General features: G+C 39.1%; 1 protein-coding gene across 6 annotated transcripts in view; it reads left to right on the forward strand.

Moving 5' to 3' along the window:
• The window catches only part of LTK (leukocyte receptor tyrosine kinase), a 181,634-nt gene that overhangs the window by 64,503 nt on the left and 96,864 nt on the right, over positions 1–20,267 (forward strand). For all 6 annotated transcript variants that reach the window (XM_061611381.1, XM_061611376.1, XM_061611377.1 and 3 more), the window contains exons 2-5: positions 3,555–3,707; positions 5,563–5,779; positions 14,013–14,152; positions 16,371–16,505. In XM_061611381.1, coding sequence (XP_061467365.1) covers positions 3,555–3,707; positions 5,563–5,779; positions 14,013–14,152; positions 16,371–16,505 — 645 coding nt within the window. The remainder of the gene's footprint in view (positions 1–3,554; positions 3,708–5,562; positions 5,780–14,012; positions 14,153–16,370; positions 16,506–20,267) is intronic.

The following is a 20,267-nucleotide window of genomic DNA, read 5'->3' on the forward strand; positions in this document are numbered from 1 at the left end:
GGAGGGGGAAGGGGAAGGAGGAGATTGGAAGAGAATGGGGATGGGGAGGGAGGGGCAAAGGAAGGGGGAGGGAAGAGGCAAGAGGGAAGGGATAGGAGGAAGGAGAAAGAAGGGAGGGTTTGATCATTTGCATACTTTTTTGTTTCAGTGGGATTTATTTCTATGCAGTCAAGTCGATCCCCACCTATGGCGACCCTTTGAATAGGGTTTTCATGGTAAATGGTATTCAGAGGTGGTTTACCATTGCCTTCCTCTGAGGCTGAGAGGCAGTGACTGGCCCAAGGTCACCCAGTGAGCTTCATGGCTGTGTGTGGATTTGAACCCTGATCTCCCAGGCCATAGTCCAACACTGACCCAGGGAAGGGGCAGGGAGGGGAGGGGGAGGAGATTGGGTGGGTGAGCACTGGGCAGAAGGGAGGCCCCTTTCCTTTCCAAAAGGAAAACATTGTGAACAGTATCATTCTTTTTCATGGTTTTCCCAACCTTTTTATTCTACAGCAGGCACATGTAGCCTCCCACACAAATTTAAACCAAAGCTTTCCCTGGCCACATCCACACCAGGCCTTTATTTCACTTTGGACAGTCATGGCTTCTCTCAAAGAATCCTGGGAAGTGTAGTTAGTGAAGAGTGCTGAGAGTTGCTAGGAGATGCCCTGTTCCTCTCACCGACCTTCAATCAGAGTGGCTGACTATTAAACCAGTCTGGCCACTGAAGCTCTGTCAGTGGAATAGCAGTCTCCACATCAGAAAAGTTGTATGCTGTGCCTTACAGATAAGGTGGTGAGGTGTCCGACATCATCGGAACCCAGGTTGGAGCTCCCATACTTTGTCCAAAACTATGAAGTCCAAATATGAGCATATGCTGCTGGTGGGGAGCAGCCATGCTCAGAAGTGTTAACAAAATCAATAAAATCAAACCAAACCATTGCAAATTTGTTCTTTTTCTTTTGACCCCATACCACTTTTACTCTTTGGGTAAGTACCCCCACAATTCTTCCAATGCCTAGCTATTATGCATCTTGGAACTACCAGGATCTTTCTGCAGTAAGTCCAAATCAGGCCCAACAAATAACAAATAAGTTCACAAGGGTACTGGTATTTTAAATTAGCATCCAAATATTTATTCCAAATAATTATTCAAAATGATTGAATAATCCTAGTAGCAAATAATGGTTTTGGAGGGTGAGTCATTGACTATAGCTAGGAAGTCTCTTTACCTAACAATACTATTCTGAATCTGGGAAAAAAAACCTATGCAACATTTTAGATATGGCTGGCTTTCCAAACTCTGGTTCACTGGAGAGAATACGACTTAATAAGACTAATCTTACAGTAATTTATCTGTAGCTTGTACTGCTCTGTAGCTTATTCTCTGTAATTTATAATCTCTCTGTATTCTGTCTCAGCCATTCCCTTACTCCTACAATGAATCAAATGAATCCAAGCATGCAGCTTTAGAAAAGCTTTTCAGTTCCCCGGAAATCATTTACTTGAATGGAACTAGCATGCTACGTATTAGCAGACTATATTCTTTTAATCAGGAATTGGTAAAATAGGTGTGTTTTTGTTTCAAGCCAGGGTCTGTGTGGCATGCATTCTTCATGTAACATGTAATGTGAATTCACTAGAAGGGAGACAGTTTATTTAATGCTTGCATTTCATTGGGGCATGAAATTCCCTAACAAAATCACAGCATTGCGTGGTGGAATGTGACTGATTGATGTGCAAATAAAAGTTAATCCCTAGGCCTCACTCCCCTCTCCACTTTATTTATTAGTAAAGATATTCCCCCTTCATGTTACAATCTGGGTATGATGGAATTATGCAGAAATAATTGTAATTTGTGTTTTAAACAACTGAGAGATATCCACATATAAAAATAATGGGAACCATACAAGTCCTGATATGGATGAGTTGTTTTTGCCTAGGGCTAACTGTGCTTCAGATATGTTGTTCTCCTTTGTGTGCTTTGTGGATCTGCTCTGCAAGTGACTGCGGTCAAGGAAATGGTCTCATGCCATGTGTAATGTAGCAAGACATACTCTTTATAGTATCTTTTGAACAGCATTTTTTTTTAAAAAAAGTCTTATTAAAAAGAAAACACAACACAACCTCTGGCCTCTTACACCATAGCAATCTCTATCATCAACTTCAGTCTCTTAAATTCTGCCCTCAAGACTTCAACATTCAACCTAATTTTTATTGAGGTGTGTGTGTCTTCTTATCCTTCCATGCTTTGTGTAATGTGATGAAGAGTTCTGGAGAACTCAGAATCTTGTACACCGTTTTATGACATTTTGGGTTGTCCTAATAAAGGTGTTGCCCAACCCTGGATTTTCAAGTTTTTTTCCTTATGGACCAACTCATCTGCCTTTGTTTGTATTCACCCACAAGAATGAAAGTGTGGAATAAAGGGGAAGTGGAGGCTTGCTATGTTATCAGCAGGCATTGCTAGATTTGCATATGTTCTGTGTCACTGCAATGTGGTGGCTGTAATGTAAGAATCAACCCAGAAATGTAATGTTTTGATTGACAAACATGTCAGTGACACTAAGCATGCACAAGTGTATTCAGTGCCACAGTGCTGGCTGGCAGAAGGCATGAAGTTTTAAGTTGTTGCTTATTAACATTTGCCTTAGGAAAGGCTTTCAAAATGTGTACTATTTGTGCTGTGGTGCCCAGGATCACCTGAAAGTTCACATTACAGTTTTAACGGTAGAGAGAGATAAAATAAAAAGTGTTCTTAATCTGTCTCTCAGATGCAGGATGAAACTGGCATCCTCCCGTCTTCACAAGTGAAGTGACAGGTGTGAGTGCTCGTAAATTGAATACTGGCTCACTGTCAGTCCTGTCCCTCCACTATGTTGTATGGAAATTCTAAGCTTTTTTAAAAAATGCTAAGAATGACACATTTATACATTTATTTGTTCATCTGCAGACTTGTTTATTTCTTAAAAGTAGTTATTGTAAAAAGCAGTTGCGCTGTGGAGATTGGGAGAAGATTTTGAGGTGACATCATGGAATGGGGTAGCCAGTCAGCACCATGGACAGCCAGCTTCTTCTTGAAACTTGCAAAACCAATTCCCATCCCTGAACTTAACATTAGGGAGGAAAGGCATGAGACTGAACATAGTGAGGGTGTTTCTAGAACAGTTCCACTGCCCTAAAAATGTTCTATTGTTACCCTTAGGATTAATGCTTTCAGAGAAAATATGACTACATGTACACACAAATCTCTGTATTTTTATTTCAGCAATGCTGTTCTTTTCCTTTTCTCAGCTAAATCAAATATTTGTTGATTACATCTACAAAATAATGTTGTAGCTCCCTTTCTTTGGTTGCTTTATCACTAAAACATATACTAGGAAATAAACTGGGGCAAAATTTGTCTTCTGTTTTATGTTTGCATATACATAGAAACAGTGATAACAAAAACCTTTGTTCTATGTTATACAAAGAAAAGTGGCTCATCTCTTTAAATCATTGTCATCATAATCAATTGTAATAATAATCTTGACTGATTGTCCTAATTATACTTTCATTTCTTATAATAGAAACCTCTTGTAACTTTGGATGGAATTGCTCCTGGGTTTCATCTACCAATGCCTCTGGAAAACCAGACTGGTTACTGTCTTCAGTTGTGGCTCTGACTTCTCAGCAACATCAGCAGATTATGGAGAACAGCTCATCCAACAGAAATCTAGAAGGTTGTCTATTTGTGCACATATATTTGTGGCTGACTGTCCTTCCCTTCCTTGACAAGTTTCTTTCTTAATGGGAGTCATTATGGTAGCCAGCACAGTGATTACATACCACTGAAAAAGGTTATGGATTAAACACAAATTGATTTTTTCATATTAATCAGTCATTGACTCAAATAAATAGCATAGACACATAAAATATTTTCCAAATGAGAACTCACCATTAATTGCACTGCATCATGTGCTTAATGCTGTTATATATTAAAATAATTACAATGAATACAAAAGACATATTGTAGGTTTTATATGGAGCCTCAGTTGCAGAGAACTAGCTCTTCCTTTCTTAATGGCCGTCCAGCATGCTTCCATCCACAGAAAGAAAAAAACCCTTGACGAGGCTGAAACTAAGGGTCAAATAATATTCAGGAGCCTTATGGCCCAGCTGAAGGATATGGTTTCTTACTACCCAGTTATTACCATTCCTCCCACCTGGACAATGATCTGGTAGTAAGGAACAATGTTGTTGCCTCCACCTATGTAGCTTTTCAGGGATCCAAAATGTTGGCTTAGCTCTGTTACCACTGGCTTGTCACTGTTCCTTCCCCAAGTCCTTGGCATGTGCCAGAGGACTTGTGGGAGGAGTATAGGGAGTCTCTCATGACATGTTGGTCCTTAAATGCAGAGTGAGTCCCTCGGCAGAACACAGAGAACTCTGGGCAGAAAAGGTGAATGGGTAGCTCACTCTGTCATGCTCAGCTCTCGAGGTTTGCTAGCATCTGTGGAGATCTCAAGGGATGAGTGTGTTGCCCCATAGATTCTTATCATTGGTAAGTGGAGTTTTTTTAAGTTTAATGTAGGTTGGCTGCCCTTAGATCATCCTCTATTAGTCATTGGGGCACCCTTTGGGCCCTGTAGTATTTGATTTCCTTGTAATCTTTGGGCTTGGGCTGGTCCTGTTGCCACTCACTCCTCTTCCCACATTACAGTTTAAATCATCCCATATTTAAAATCATAACATGGATGAATCCAAGCAGCTCTTGGGTTTTTGCATATATGGGTTTTTCTCAGGGATATATTAAACTTTCTCCATGGTTCATTTTACACATAGGGATGATTTGCAGAGCATCTCATTATCTAAACCATTACGTGGAAAAAGGCCTCATGCTACAAGCTCCTGGTGGCTACCCTGGGTTTGGATTGGTCTCATTTAATTGGTAGTTGTTGTTGAACCAAGATAACTCAGTTTTCTTCTGTGGAAGAGCAGACAGTTGCCTGAGGAAATAGCCATTCTTTCCTCACCCCTCCTTGTCAATATTTGGCCCAGAAGGCACCCCTTCTGAATGAACCCAAAACAGTGGGTTATGTGCTGTATACTTGAGCTGGTTGTTTTAAATTCTGATGATGACATCTTCTAGGTTTTGTAAACTTTTAGTTCCTATAGGGTTTCTTTTTCCATGTGGTTTTGTTTCATTATTTCTATTTAGTTTAAATCTACTTGTACACAGGATGAACAGAAAAGTGAGCATTGCCAGGTGTACTGTTTCACTTTTCCTTTATTCTAGTTGATAGCAGAATGCTCAAACAGTTCATTTCCTGATTTAAGGAAATTCATTGTGACTAAGGTCACAATCTGATGCACACGTAACATAATGAATAACAATAAGCAGGTAGAAAGTCTCATTTATTTTTCCCTCCATTTCTCATCATTATTCTTTTAAAAAAATGAGACTCCTCTCCCTGGTTATCATTACTTTTTCTCTATATGCTTTCTTCTTGCTTTCCTCCGGCTTTCATCCACTCTTTCTTTCATCATTATAATTATGGCTATTATTGCTCCTAACTCCCTCCTTTTTTCCTTTAGGCGATATTCTTCTCTTGAACACCAGCAAGATTTCAGGCAGGTGCAAATTTAGCCTCAACAGCCCATTCCTGCCTTGGAGCTCCAGTTCCTGTCTGTTGGAGCTGTCAGTGCATTTGCAGGGGATCTCTCTAGGAGGACTCTCTGCTGAAATGCGATATGTGGACATTAATCAGAGTGTAGCCATCCATCTGCAAGAAGGACATGAGCGGCATGCCTGGTAAGACTTCTTCCTAAGCTGCAGCAGTTGGTGAGATGGCAAGTTGCAGCGTTGTGCACCTGGCTTCTGGAAACCAAGCGTCACTGCCACCATGAGGAGGAGGGACAAGGTGTGGGGAGCTCAGCACAATGTGGGCATGATGGCAGAGCCAACCTGATGCTCCTGCAGCTGTGTCCCTGCCATGCTCCCACTACACTGAGCTCCCCACACCTCACCTCTCTCCCTTTGGTAAGCGGCAGCAACACTCTGTGTCCTGAAGCAAGATGCACAGTGCCGCCCACCTTCACCACCACACCAGCTGCTACTCAGCCTCACTTTTTAGAAAAGCAATTTTATTCTATTTATATATTACAAATATATATAAATATGTATGTTATAATGAGACTGTAAACATACATACAAAATATTAGGGAAGAAACTCTTACAAATATGAATTTAGCATCTATCCTCAGTGTGAAACGTATATTAAATCCCAACCAGCACTTTCCATGAAATCATTTATACAGAGTCTTCACATTAGAGCTTTAATCCTAACTAAGGATGAGTAAGCTTCCTGAAGTCTGACGCATAATTCATCTGGGGAAACTGGATTAATTACACAGCCAGTTATCTGAGCTGAAGAATGTTATTTCCTATTGGGCACATGAGAGAGATCACTGGCCTCAGGGGATGCTCCCTATTCTTTTCATTCTTGTATTGAAATGGGACCAAATCACCAGATGCTCCTAAATCCAAATCCCAAATATAAAACGGTATACAAGTTAAATAAATAAAATAATAATAAAATAAATAAATCCAGCCAAAAAAACCCTGGGTTCATCAGCAATTTTAGTTTTAAAAGGTTTTATCTTTTCTGAAAGTCAAAACCACTCAGATCTTCAGAAATATTAGATAACTTTCTATATTATGCTTACTAGTAGTGAAATAATATACTATAAAGAATGCCGTCAACCTGACGGGCCTTTTTTCCAGATTTCATGTGCTCATCATCATCCCAGGTACCAGATTTCTGGAGAGGGGGTTAAATAATTCTGGAACAGGTTTAGCATAGTATTTTACAACCATGGATGGCTCATTAGTGATTCTTTTGAATATATGCATACAAATAGGTTTTCTTAGAATGATGGTCTTCTAACCTGAATCTGGATTCCTGCAAAAAAACACAGTCCATTACAGCATTTGTCAGAAAGTTGCCTGGATTATGTATTCTGACAAATACATGGGTATACACCTAGGAAGAGAACTCTCCATGGGTGTCAGCTAGGGCTTGTGGAGGCTCTAAAACCTAGTGGCTGGTTTTAACAGCCTGGGTTTAGAATGCTCGCACATGTTCCAAATTCAGGGCACAAAAGGCAGCCACCTTACATGGCTTAGGGAGTCCCACTGAAGCTCCCCATGTTGAATCGGGCTGGTTGCCTTTTTGACAGTTTGACAGGCATGCAAAGCAGTCATAATGACTCATGACAGTGTGACCCATCACAGTAGTTCACACAGTAACCATTGTCTCCCTCTGAGGCTAACCCTTCCCAGCTGCCTAGGGCTTACTCAGCTTGCCACAACTGCACAAGCCAGCCCCTTCCTTGTCCGCAACTGCTAGCTGGGGGGGCAACTGGGTTCCTTGGGACTATGCAGCTTGCCCATGACTGCACAGGTGGCAGGGCACATAACCCCTGAGCTACTCACTGGGGGGGGGTGATCTTTAGCTGGCCCTTGACACCCAGGAGACACGAGCAGGGATTCAAACTCACAAATTCTGGACTCCCAGCCAGGCTCTCCTCCCCACTGTGCTATACCAACTGTTAATCACTTCAAACTGAGTAGCTATTGCTACTGAAAAAGGTAAAGGCCCTGGGTTTAGCTAACATTACACTTTTTGATAAATTATAGGAGACAGAGAAAGCATGCAAGACTCCTGATGTTATTAAACAGACCATGAAGAATAGCAGAACAACCAAGTTGCATTCTCACCACACATCTTGGAATCTCTTGTATCAGTTATACTGATGCTGCATACACCCCACACATTTAAAGTACATCTCCGCCCCCAGAATCCTATGAACAGTTGTTACCCCTCATAGAGCTACAATTCCCAATAGCCTTAACAAACTACAGTTCCCATGATTCTTTGGGAAGGGAGGGGGAAATGTGCTTTAAAATGTATGGTGTAACTGTGTACACAGCTTGAGAAACATGTTCATTTTTTTTGTGCAATATGGATCAGGCTGCTGCGCCATAATACCCTTAATCTGCCAATCTAATCTTGCATCTATTTGAACTTTGTTTACTGTGCCAAACTCTTTTTCTTCACATGCACATTGCCCTATAGATCTTTTGAGCTTTATATAGCTGTTTAAATGTCTCAGTTTAGAAGTAGAGTCATATTAGCCAATTTAACAAGATGTGTTCTCTTGACATAAAATCAATAGTAAAGGTAATGCCAGACTGGGTTTATCTGAATTACTGCCACAACAATCCATCTTCTACTGTGTATACAAAGGACTTAGTTTTTTGTCCATTAACGAAATTAAATTGGCTGCAAAAAGTTCCTGTTTGGACCAAGCATAGAAGGAGCCTTTGTATATACACACATATACTACACACACACACACACACGTGTGTGTGTGTGTATGTGTGTGTAAATGCAAAGCTGCTGTCACATTCTGAACATTGTGCTATAAATATCACGTTATAGAGAAAAATGCATTACTAAATGTTGCCAGGACAGGCTAGATGTAGTGCTATGATAGTACATCAGGCATAATGTACTCATGATTAAATTTTGAAGGCTGTTTGGATGCTGTGCTACAATTTACATTGCCGATAATACAGAGTGACTCAGTGCTACAGGTTTCTGGTTGCTGTGACACAAGTGATACAATGATTAATCAGAGCTGGTGGGCTGGACAATGCGCAAAAGCAAAAAGGGGTTTGGCATTTCAGTAATGGAAGATCTAATATATGTATGTAATGATTTTGCTGGTCTTTGACCAAAAATAAAAAACTGCATTACATATGTGATGTTTAAAGTGTAAAAAGTTGGGCAAAGTAAAAAGCAGAGGGCAACATCACAAATATATCACGAGTCTTAGATCTTAGATAATTCGCATGTTTTAAATCTTTATTTTACTAAAACACGAGTAGCAGAGTATGATATAAATACAATGAGATAAGTATAAATTTGCAAACGTATTACGTAAATCAATACATTTTTATCCATTGCTGTCCTTTTGTTCCCAGCAAGCTCTTTGATCCAATAGAAGGTTCGATGAACAAAATAAGGGGAAAGCAAATTTTGTGTATTCCCCTTTCCTTGTGCAGATCCCTGTGCCTCCTCCCCAAATCTGCTCCAGAGTGATAGGGACTCGCTAGAACATCCTGAGATATGGTGTGGGGGACTGCAGGAGAAAGGAGGAATTTTTGAAAATCCCATTCCTCTCCTTTCTGTTCATTGAATCCTCTGCTGGAATAATTACCTTTAGTGAATAGAACAACAGCAAAGGTTATATGACAACTAATCTTTGTACATTGTAATGCTGCTCAGTAAGACAGGAATGATCACCTTTTCAAGAAAAGAAAAATCTGTAATAACTGTCCATTCTTCCCAGCGACCAAGACCTTCTGCTTGCCCAAACAAGTGACTGATGGGCAGAGCAATCCAAATGCCAGGAAGCGGGTGGAGGGGGGGCAACAGAAAACTCCACGGGATCCTCCTCCTGCTTGGGAGATGCTGGCCTAGCTGAACACCAGCTTTGTTGGGAGCCACCTGCACGAGCCAACCAGGAAGTGCTGGCTCCAACAAACAGGCTCCTGGGGGAGTAAGTGCTCCCCATAGGGCATGAAAATGGAAATAGACTGCCTTCAAAAGGGAGAATATTTAAAAATATTTTCCTGCGCTGGCCTTTTGGGGAGAGGGTTCTGAACATGAGGAAGATCTCTTATAAGGTCCCACCACCACACCCCTGAAATACCCTGTTTTGGGGGCTTCTGCCAGCCCTCCATACGCCCAGCTGGCCATCACTGGCAGGCCCCTGGTGGCGCCATTGCCCAGCTGTGGCAGAGGGCTGCTGCCAGTGGAGCCTGGCTCAGCTGGAGATCCACAGCATCCAACTCACACTGGGCCAGTGCAAAGATGAGTTGGATTGCACCCTTAATACATTGTTTCAAGATTTCTACTTGTATCATTTTTATTGGGTAAATAATTGTCCCTTACGAAGCTGTCCCTCATAAACCAATCATTCAATTCAATCAGTTTATTCGACCACTTGGTCAGCATAGGAACATAATAAAACAGACAATACAATCCAATAAATATTGAATGACAATTTTAGTACAGTGAATGTATTTTAGATTAAAATGAATATAAAATAAGTATAAAATGGCAAATTTTAAAATTTATAAAATTTATCGTAATTGAGGTTTTACAACTCAGACATAAGTTATAATTACTTGGTAACGTTCATCAAGATGGAATCCAACTAATCTCAATTAAGAGAATTTTTTAGAATGTTACATCTTAGCTTTTGTGCAGCAACACTAAACTTTGCTATTTAGACAGTTATTTTTGAAGACGTATCACCTAAAAGATGTTCCAGCCAAAAATATTCAGATTCGCGTGGGAAGGGAGACAGCAGAGGGATAATTAATTGTTGCCTTAAAGTCCTATAAAGAGGACAATAAAGGAGTACATGTATGTTGTTCTCCACCGCATCTTCCCCACAAAGACATAGTCGATCTTTGTACGGTGTTTTGGATAATCTACCATCCATAACAGCTGAAGGTAAAATATCCATTTGGATCCGAGAAAAGGCGTTGCGATATTTAGGAATTTCTAAATTCAATAAATATGGCATTGGGATAAAGAATTCGGAGTTGTGTCTTTGATTTTTAATTAACACTAACTGTTGTTGATAATCAATGTCTTTCAAGCGCTGGCGTACGTTAACTAAGGCTACATCAGGTCCCATTTAATATTTAAAGCAATTATTTAATTGCTCTTTGGTTTTAAAGCTTTTTTAAAAGCTGTTTTAATATATTTTAAAGATGTTTTGTTTTAATATATTTTAAAGTCTGTTTTTAAGATGTTTTAGTGTTTTTAGTGTTTTGTTTGCTGCCCTGGATTCCTTCTGGGAGGAAAGGCGGGATATTGCTTTGTTTGCCGCCTTGAGTTCTTTGAAAATAGAGCGGGATATAATTTTTTTAAATAAATAAATAAATATTAATGTAAAATAATAATAATTTTTAAAACATGCTTTCCAGTGTCTTTGATAACCAGTCCTTAGTTGTAGATACTGATGCAGATTTAGCTGCAACTAATACATTCACAGTCAGCTTTCCACCTACCCTCCAGACTTTACTTTCCCTAAAACCTAATATCATAGGTAATGCATCAAAGGATCTGCAGTTAGTTGAATAATTGTTTCAGAGTCCTGTACCCAATAACTCTGAAATAGTGGTTAAGGTGTTGGACTATGACCTGGTAGACCAGGGTTCGAATCCCCACACAGCCATGAAGCTCACTGGGTGACCTTGGGCCAGTCACTGCCTCTCAGCCTCAGAGGAAGGCAATGGTAAATCCCCTCTGAATACCGCTTACCATGAAAACCCTATTCATAGGGGGCCCATAAGTCGGAATCAACTTGAAGGCAGTCCATTTCCATTCATGGCAGGACCATAAAGCATGCATAAGTCAGCATTGTTCTTATTACCTTTGCAGCAGTTAAAGATCCAAATCTGGATATATATTTTTTTAGTCTGTGGGGCTGCATATACTATCTATACATAATTTTGTATAAGTCTCTCTTAAAGTAAAGGACCTGGTTGTAGAGAAAGGCTTAAAAATAAAATATTGTCTGAAGCATCTTCCAGGATCATAGGCTAGAATGTTTTCCCTAATGGATCCTGTCTACCAAGAATAAATAGGAAGTGTCTCCCAGTTTACACCTTCTACTTATGTGGGTTGTTGGGAAGTGTTAATGACCCATCTTCTCCTGTGTATGTGTTGGACATGCAGTGGCCATATCTAATTGGATGATCCTCCGCTTCTGCCTCCCTGCCCTCCCCTCCATCAACTCCCTTCAATGGTTGTTCAGGGATAAATCTGGGTCTTACTCCGTACGAAAATTTGTAATCCACTTGTCATCTGCTAGACATCATGGGTGACAAGTAGGTTTGGGACTTTTCTTTAAGATTATCTTGTGTAGGCTACTTAGAGAGTGAACTGTTTGTTTCTTTTTATGGTACCTATCTGTTTTCTCCCTTATATCTCCATCTCTTATCTTAATAAAACATCTTAATTTGGAAACTATGGTTTAAACATGTATTAAAACAACCCAAGGAACTTTCCCTCTGCATGGCAGACTGCACTTTCATTCTGCAAGCTTTAACTAAGGAGAGATAAGGGAAAAACAGACTGAGTTCATTGACTGGTGACTAGGGAGTTAGGGCAATATTCAAAGTCAGTCCGTAGATCCACCAAAGTTCATAGATATGATTAATTAAGGCTGCAATCCAATACATGTCTACTCAGAAGTAAGCTCCATTGGTTTCAATGGGACTTAGTCCCAGGTGAGTGTGTCTTAGATTGCAGTCTTAGGTTTTAATGTCTCCGAGTTCCTCTCAGCTCTCACTCAGGAGCTAATATCAATTGAGATGTTGTGGCAGATGTAAGCAGGGGCATTGCAGGCTGGTCTTGCCTTCAAGGCAGCTGGACACTCTCCACGTAGGTTACCTCATGAATTTTCTCTGGCATTCTACTGGAGATACAGATTCCAATATCTCTAGGTTGCCACTGTGGAGCCACCCAGATGTTGGACTATGATTCCCATCATGCCTAGCCAAAGTCCACACTGGCTGGGCTGATGGGAGTTGGAGTCCAACAACATCTGGAGGGCAGCATGTTGACTAAAAACCTTTTTTTTACAAATTTCAAGTATTTTTAAACAGCAGCATAATCTTATATATTTGAGAGTAAAGTCTCTTGCCATCTCAGTGACTGATGCTCAAAGTGCCTCATATGGTATTAACTACCTGAACTGAACTATCAGTTCCTGTTCCCAGGTAATAAAATGTCTGATTTGAAGATAATGAAACCAGTGGGATAATAAGCTGCTAGCACTCCTGTTAAACTTTTCCCTAGAAATAAATCTAGTCTTCTGCACAATATCTTTAAATTTGTAGCAGTGCTTTCTTTCTCATCAGAGGGAAAAAACTGAACCATTATTATTTTTATGAAAACTCCTACGTTTTACTTAATGATTGCTTTGATGTCTTTTCTCCTGATAGGTACTGTTATATTTAGTTAAGCAAAATATTTAAAACAGTTACCGACGGGACTCTAATTAGTCTAGTATACTAATAAACTTAGAATTAGAACATGGCATGTCTGAGCATATCTTGATCCAAGGATTTGTTTTCAGTACCAGAACTGAGCTCACAGTCCTTTCACACAAGAATCTATTCCTGGTTTCCCCCAAACTTTCATTGTTTCAGCAGCCTGAGTTTGGGGGGGGGGAAGTTGTTGCTATTATTTAAACAACTTTTTGTCAGAGATCTTTGGTGATCTACAACAGTAGTTCCCAAAGATTTTTTCCCCACTGACCACTTAAAAATTGCTGAGGGTAGTCTGCCTGTTGTAGCAATTGTAATGAGATATGTAATGAGATAAAATGCTCCCAGGCATTTAAATGTGTTTACTTTTATATTTCTGTGGTTTCTGTTTGTGTTTATTATTGTTCGGCTGTTTTTATTATGATATTTTGTATTTTAATCCTTTTGTACACCGCCCAGAGAGCTATTCGCTATGGGTGGTTTAAAAATGAAACAAACAAATAAATAAATAAATAATATGGTAGATGTTGTATGATTTTTAACTGTATTTTTATTGCTTCTTTTATTTCTTATATATTGTATTTACTGTATCCCATAGAATTCACATTGTAATACAATAAAATAAGAATTTAAAATACAGTTAAAAATCAATATGAATATTTAATGCAATGGATATTATGCCATCTCCAGTCTTCCACCACAAATCTACAGATATGCCACCTGAATGAAACTTGTGGACCATGGGCAACAGTTTGGGAAATCCCTGATCTATAGCTTGTCACTCAGAGACCTACCCATAGGTCCCAATCTACCTTTTGCCTACCGCTGATGCATATGAATTTCTTTGAAAGTGCTATATAAACATGAACGATTATTTAATCATGACGCCTCCTTTGATTTTTTGCAGGGTGAAGTGGAAAGTGTTGATTGGTTCAATTGGACAAATGGAAAGGCCCTTTGAGATCAGTTTGCTGTATTCAAGCTGTGAAGAAAAGAGATCTGGGCTTTTAGCACTAGGCTCTTTGCAGCTCAGAAACTGCTTTCATGGTATGTCCTATATAGCCATTCAGCTCTGGAAAGTCAAGAGATTTGCTTTGCATAATCACTGAGCAAGAAAACCTCAGGACAGGCAATGCTTCCAGCATGAAACTCAGCAACAGTCAGCTGAGTAAATAACTATAAATGCCATGCTTATGAACCTGAGCATTCCTTTACAAAATAAAAAATAAAAACCATTTTCTTAAAGAAATATTATGCAAAAATACATTTGGGTTCCAATCCAATTTTTGAATCCTGTTTTAAGGAAAGTTTTTCAAGTGTACCAAAGGAGTGAAAAATAAAAGTGTTCATACCTCATAATGATACAAACACAGTGTAAATATATAAGCAAATACATATACCTTTTATACATTCAATCACACATAGACTGCATTTTAGGTTCAAAACAATATTTAAATTTTAAACCAGCAATTCTCAATAAATATAGGATCAAGAAACATAGTTTTACTGATAGTTTTAACATAAACACATTTCTGTTTATTAGATTTTGTAAATTAATTTTTATTATCCTTCTGAACCTCGTTTCCTATTGATTTGTTTTTTTAAAAAAATAGCAATAACATAAGTAAGGGATTTATTCTTCTAGTGGGTCAGATGCTTTAAAAAGCTTATGCCAGAGAAATATTTAGTGACAAATATATAAAATGGAAAGGGAGCCTGAGTGATTTAAGCCACATTGGATGATTTATCAACATGCTTTTGAATTGGAGTAATGCAAATATAAAGAAATACAGTGGCAGGATGAAGGGAGAACTGAAAAAGAGGGCAATAAATTTTGCCTATTGATAACCCAGCTGCCACCCCCAAGCAAACTTAATCCTGGAAAGCAGTGGTAAATCCAGTCCCTGGAAAGGTCAGCTCTATGTTATCCAGGCAATGAACTTCTAAGACTGACTTGCTTATCTTCTGAATCTTAAATAATTTGCTGTCCATCCAAAAGAATGTTTTCCAGCACTACACATGAATTTCAATGGAGAAACAGAAAGCTACATGACAGCCCTTAAACAATGGGGAAAGGTCTGCAGCTTTCTAACTCTGCATTCCTTGGTAGCACCAGAGTGAGAGTTGTTGCAAACTTCAGGGTCACTCTTTAACCATAAGATTAAGTGATCTCTTGCATGTGTGAATCAGCTATCACAGTTTAATTACTCCTGGCAGAGCTTTCAGTGCCTACTAAAATTATTTTTAGTCCTGTGAACATTTGGTGCAGTGGCTAACAAAAATATAAAATGTTCTAGTATTTTGTGCTTGAGAATATTAGATCTGTCTGGTGTTATTATGGATGTATTTGTCGATAGCCTTTTTGAGCCAAACCCTCCAAAACCATGCCTAAAATTCAGGTCGACTCCTTTCTGCAATTTTATTTATTTGATTTATATCCCCCCCTTCTTCCCAGTAGAAGCCCAGGTCGGTAAACAAAAGCACTAAAAACACTTAAACATCATAAAAACAGACTTTAAAACATATTAAAACAAAACATCTTTAAAAATATTTTCTAAAAAGCTTTAAAAACATCTTTTAAAAAAGGTTTAAAACATTAAAAAGCAATTCCAACACAGATGCAGACTGGGATAAAATCTCTACTTAAAAGGCTTGTTGAAAGAAGAAGGTAGAGTAGGCACTGAAAAGGTAATATTTATGGAGAGGGAATTCCAAAGGGTAAGTGCCACTAAACTAAAAGTTTATATTTTGTTGTTGTTGTTGTTGATTATATTGCCCACCCTTCACCCAAAGGTTCCAGGGCAGGATACAACCTTAGTTACTTCAACAACCATATTTATTTATTTATTAAATTTATTAGTCGCCCATCTGGCTGGTTATCCATCCACTCTGGACGACGTACAACATAAAAACATACAAATTACATTAGAGCATTAAAAAATCTCAAACAATAATAAAACCTAACCATGCAACATGTTACCCTTTTATATGTTAACGTTAAACTTTGTCTCTAAATGTGTTCATCCTTGGAGGCCTAGATGTGGTAGAAAGGCAGCATATCAGTCTTTTAAACAATAAATAATAGTAACTGATCTGTTCATGCTGTTTTCAAAAACTCACTCTTCTGTTTATTACTCACTGTGTCTCACCATCTTCTTATCGTTATCATGTGGCCAGGGAAGGAAAGGAGCTCATAATGGGCCAATCAAGTTCTTAATCTAGGCATTGTTCTGTGATTCTCAGGGGTTTTTTCTCTTTATTTTAGACAAAGAAGTTCCACATCTTTCCCAATATGAGAAGGGTTCCCCCATCCTTTGCCCACATGAGGGCTGTGTCAGCAACCTGCAGGTCTGTGATTTCAACACCAATTGCCCCACTGAAGATGATGAATCCATATGTGGTGAATATTAATCCATTTCCTTACACTTTCTTTCAGTGGCTTCCTGCTTGTCAATGTGGTTGCATGAGGTTTTTGAACTCACTCACACCTGCTTTACCAGTCCTTCAAAAGCACTAAGACAAAATAGCTTTAGTGAGATGTAGGGATGGAAGAATCTGTCAGTTTTGGTCTCTCAATGATTCATGTTTCTAATCTTAAATTCAGTTCTCTGTATCTCTGCAGCAATTTGTGATTTTTTTAAAAAAAATCCTCATGAAAATCCAGCATCTTAGTGCAAATTTCTCCTAACATACATATTTTGTATGCAGTTTTGATTAGTTCACATTTTTGCAAGCAATTTCTCCTGATATAATGCATTTTGTATGTTATTTATCACTAATATATTTGTTTTTATGCACACTTTCCCCTAATATAATGCATTTTTGTAAAAGTTCTTTCATTGGAGAACTGTATCACAAAATTCAGATATGTGCACATTTCGAAGAATGGCTGTGTGAATGGTTCTCATATTGTTTAGAAAAGTGCAAATTTCGTAGATTCAGCTTTCAGTGCAAACTGAATCACATTTTTCTCCCATCCCTAGCGAGTTGAAAGCTGCCCTCAGAGTCCACAGGGTCTATAGCTGAACCCTTCCCTTCTCCACAAAACAATCTTTACATCTAGTACTACCATTGCTCCCCAGCTGTCATGATAGCCACAGTTGTTGTTGTTGTTATCATCATCATCATCATCATCATCATCATCATGGGTTTCTGTTGGGAGGAAGGGCAGGATAGAAATTAAATGATAAATAAATAAATAAATAATCATTGTCATCATTTATTACCAACCCTTCACCAGTCGGTCCTAGGGCATGTCACAACAATATAAAATACATTATTAAAAACAGTTTAAAACAAATTTCATTAACAACTAGAGAGGGTCCTAAAATATATATATATTTCAAGTGTCAAAGGCCAGGATGAAGAGGTGTGTTGTCAGTATACGATGAAAGCTGTACAGTGAACATTCCAGACACACCTCAGTAGAGAGGGAGTTCCATAACTTAGGGGTCACCGCAGAGAATGCCCTCTCCCAGGCCACCACCGCCCAAACTTCTGAGGACAGGAGAACTACACAGAGGTGCCAACAGGGTTTCCTGGACCTGCTACACTGCATGTAGATTGGGCCCCCTAGATGCCTACCCATCCCCTATCTCCTGGCAATCTATTGGTTTGGCAAGAACTGTTGCTTATGTACATATATTACCAATATGAACATTTATTTTGAATCCACAGCCTTGATTTAAGATGTGTTTATGGAACAGATGTTTTAACCTGCCTTTCAGAGTTCCTGCCCTCACAAATTATTTTACAGTAGTTATAAATAGTTCAACAACCATAATCATATAACAGATAAGTAACATTTAAACATTAAAATGACATAAAAATAGTAGCAGCTAAAAAACATTTCAAATAGGGAAAGTAGATAGTTCAAGCATCATAATCATTAAATCATATTGAAACATTAAAATAATATTAAAAGGTAGCAGCAGCTAAAAAACTTTCCAGATTTCAAACAAGGAAATAGTCTTAGTTCCTTATGAATAAGAATAGTATTCAACAATACCCATATCTTTCTGGAAAAGAGCAATATCTAAGTGGCAGCCCCCACCCCAATAGCTTTAACTGCAACATTTTACACCAAAAACAAAAAAAAATTGCCAAAAGATAGGATTGCGGGCTGAGGAGGAGAGAAAGAGAAAGATTAACACAAACCTGTGTCCACTCAAAAGTCCAACTGACTTACAGCACAATCCAAACCATGTCTACTCAAAAGTAAGTCCTATTGAATTCACTGGGGTGATGAGACACTACAAAATAAACACACAGAAAGACCCCCATGCTTTGATTGTTGTAAAAAATCTGGAGTGTAATATAGCAAACAAGTGTCTTTGCAAAGTGTTCAGTTTGCATTTGCCATTTTTTATAGGGTTGGGGATTCATTTATTTATTTATTGCATTTATATCACACCTTTTTCTCCAAGGAGCTCAAGGGGGCACACATAGTTTTAACCTTTTTTTAAAGATGTCTTGAAAGCTTTTTTTTTTTTTTAGTTTTTAAAGGTGTTTTGTTTTAATGTGTTTTAAAGTCTGTTTTTATGATGTTTTATAGTGTTTTTAGTGATTTTGTTTTCTGCCCTGGGTTCCTGCCAGGAGGAAGGGTGAGATATAATAGTAATAGTAATAGTAATAGTAATAGTAATAATAATAATAATAATAATAATAATAATAATAATAATAATAATAATAATAATAATAATAATAATAATAATAATAATAATAATAATAATAATAATAAGCATGTCTGAAGTTGGACTGCCACCACCCTCTCAAGCACCTTGCCCAAAAAGGGGACAAGTTGTTTAACACTTCTAGGTCCAGGGACGTCTTCTTAGAGAGGGGGTGCACTGCCACCTCTTTCAAGGCAAATGGTACTTCTTCCTCTTCCACTGAAGCATTGATCACTCCCTGGACTCACCCAGTCAACCCCTTATGGCTAGAAGCCAAGATGGGCAAGAGTCAAGGCGGCAGGTGGTTGGCTACGCTTCTACAGGTTGTCCACATACTGAGGCTACAATAAACTGATCCAGTACAGATGATCAGACAATACTCTGGATGCCTCTATTGGACCTGCTCTAACTGTGTCTGAATCAGAGCAACTTTGTCCCTAAAGTACCTTGCAAAGTTGTTATAGCAAGCTGCCGAGCATGTCAGAGCAACACTGTCATGACCAGATGGCAGAAGCCCATTCACCACTCAGCAAAGCTTGGCTGGATGCCTACTTACAGACATAATGGTGGTGGAGACATAAGCTTTCTTTGCTGCCATGACTGCCACGTGATAGACACAGTAATGCACCCTCACATGTGTTCAGTCAGGTTCAGAGTGAGATTTACGCCACATGTGCTCTAGCCACCAACCCTCCTGTTTCATTACATGCAAGTCACTAGAGTACCAAGGCAACTCTTGTGCTCCACAGTGACAGAGAGGGCACTCAGGAGCAATCATGTTGCTGGCTCTGTGCATCTCATCTCATGTGACAAGAGCCTTGACAGGAGCGCCGGTCATGTCAGCCAGAAAATCCCCCAGAGCATTCAGGAATCCATCAGATTCCATATGTTTCTGAGGGCAGATTGTCTGCACCTTGCAGAGTTGAGCAGTCAAAATGAGTACCCGGCATAAGCTGGGTGGTAAAGAAAGGCCGGGGAAGGAACTGGCAATCCCACCCCATATATACTGTCTGCCTAGTAAACATCGCAAGACGTCACCCTAAGAGTCGGAAACGACTCACACTACAAGTGCAGGGACACCTTTACCTTTTTAACAGAAGCATAGTTTCCAAATCACATGAAGTATTGGTTCTCCTCTATTCAGCACTGGTTAGGCCTCATCTTGAGTACTGTGTCCAGTTCTGGACACCGCACTCTAAGAAGGATGCAGACACACTGGAACGGGTTCAGAGGAAAGAATGGGGCATGTTTAGCCTTGAGAAGAGAAAACTGAGGGGAGATATGATTGCACTGTTCAAGTACTTGAAAGGTTCCCACACAGAGGAGGGCCAAGATCTCTTTGATCGATCGAAGGATCGATCGATTGATCATCCCGGAGTGCAGGACATGGAATAATGAGTTCAAGTTACAGGAAACCAGATTTCAACAGAACATTAGGAAAAACTTCCTAACAGAGCAGTACGACAATGGAACCAATTACCTAGGGAGGT

The sequence above is a fragment of the Rhineura floridana genome, chromosome 2 (assembly GCF_030035675.1).
Source record: "Rhineura floridana isolate rRhiFlo1 chromosome 2, rRhiFlo1.hap2, whole genome shotgun sequence".
Taxonomy (NCBI): Eukaryota; Metazoa; Chordata; class Lepidosauria; order Squamata; family Rhineuridae; genus Rhineura; species Rhineura floridana.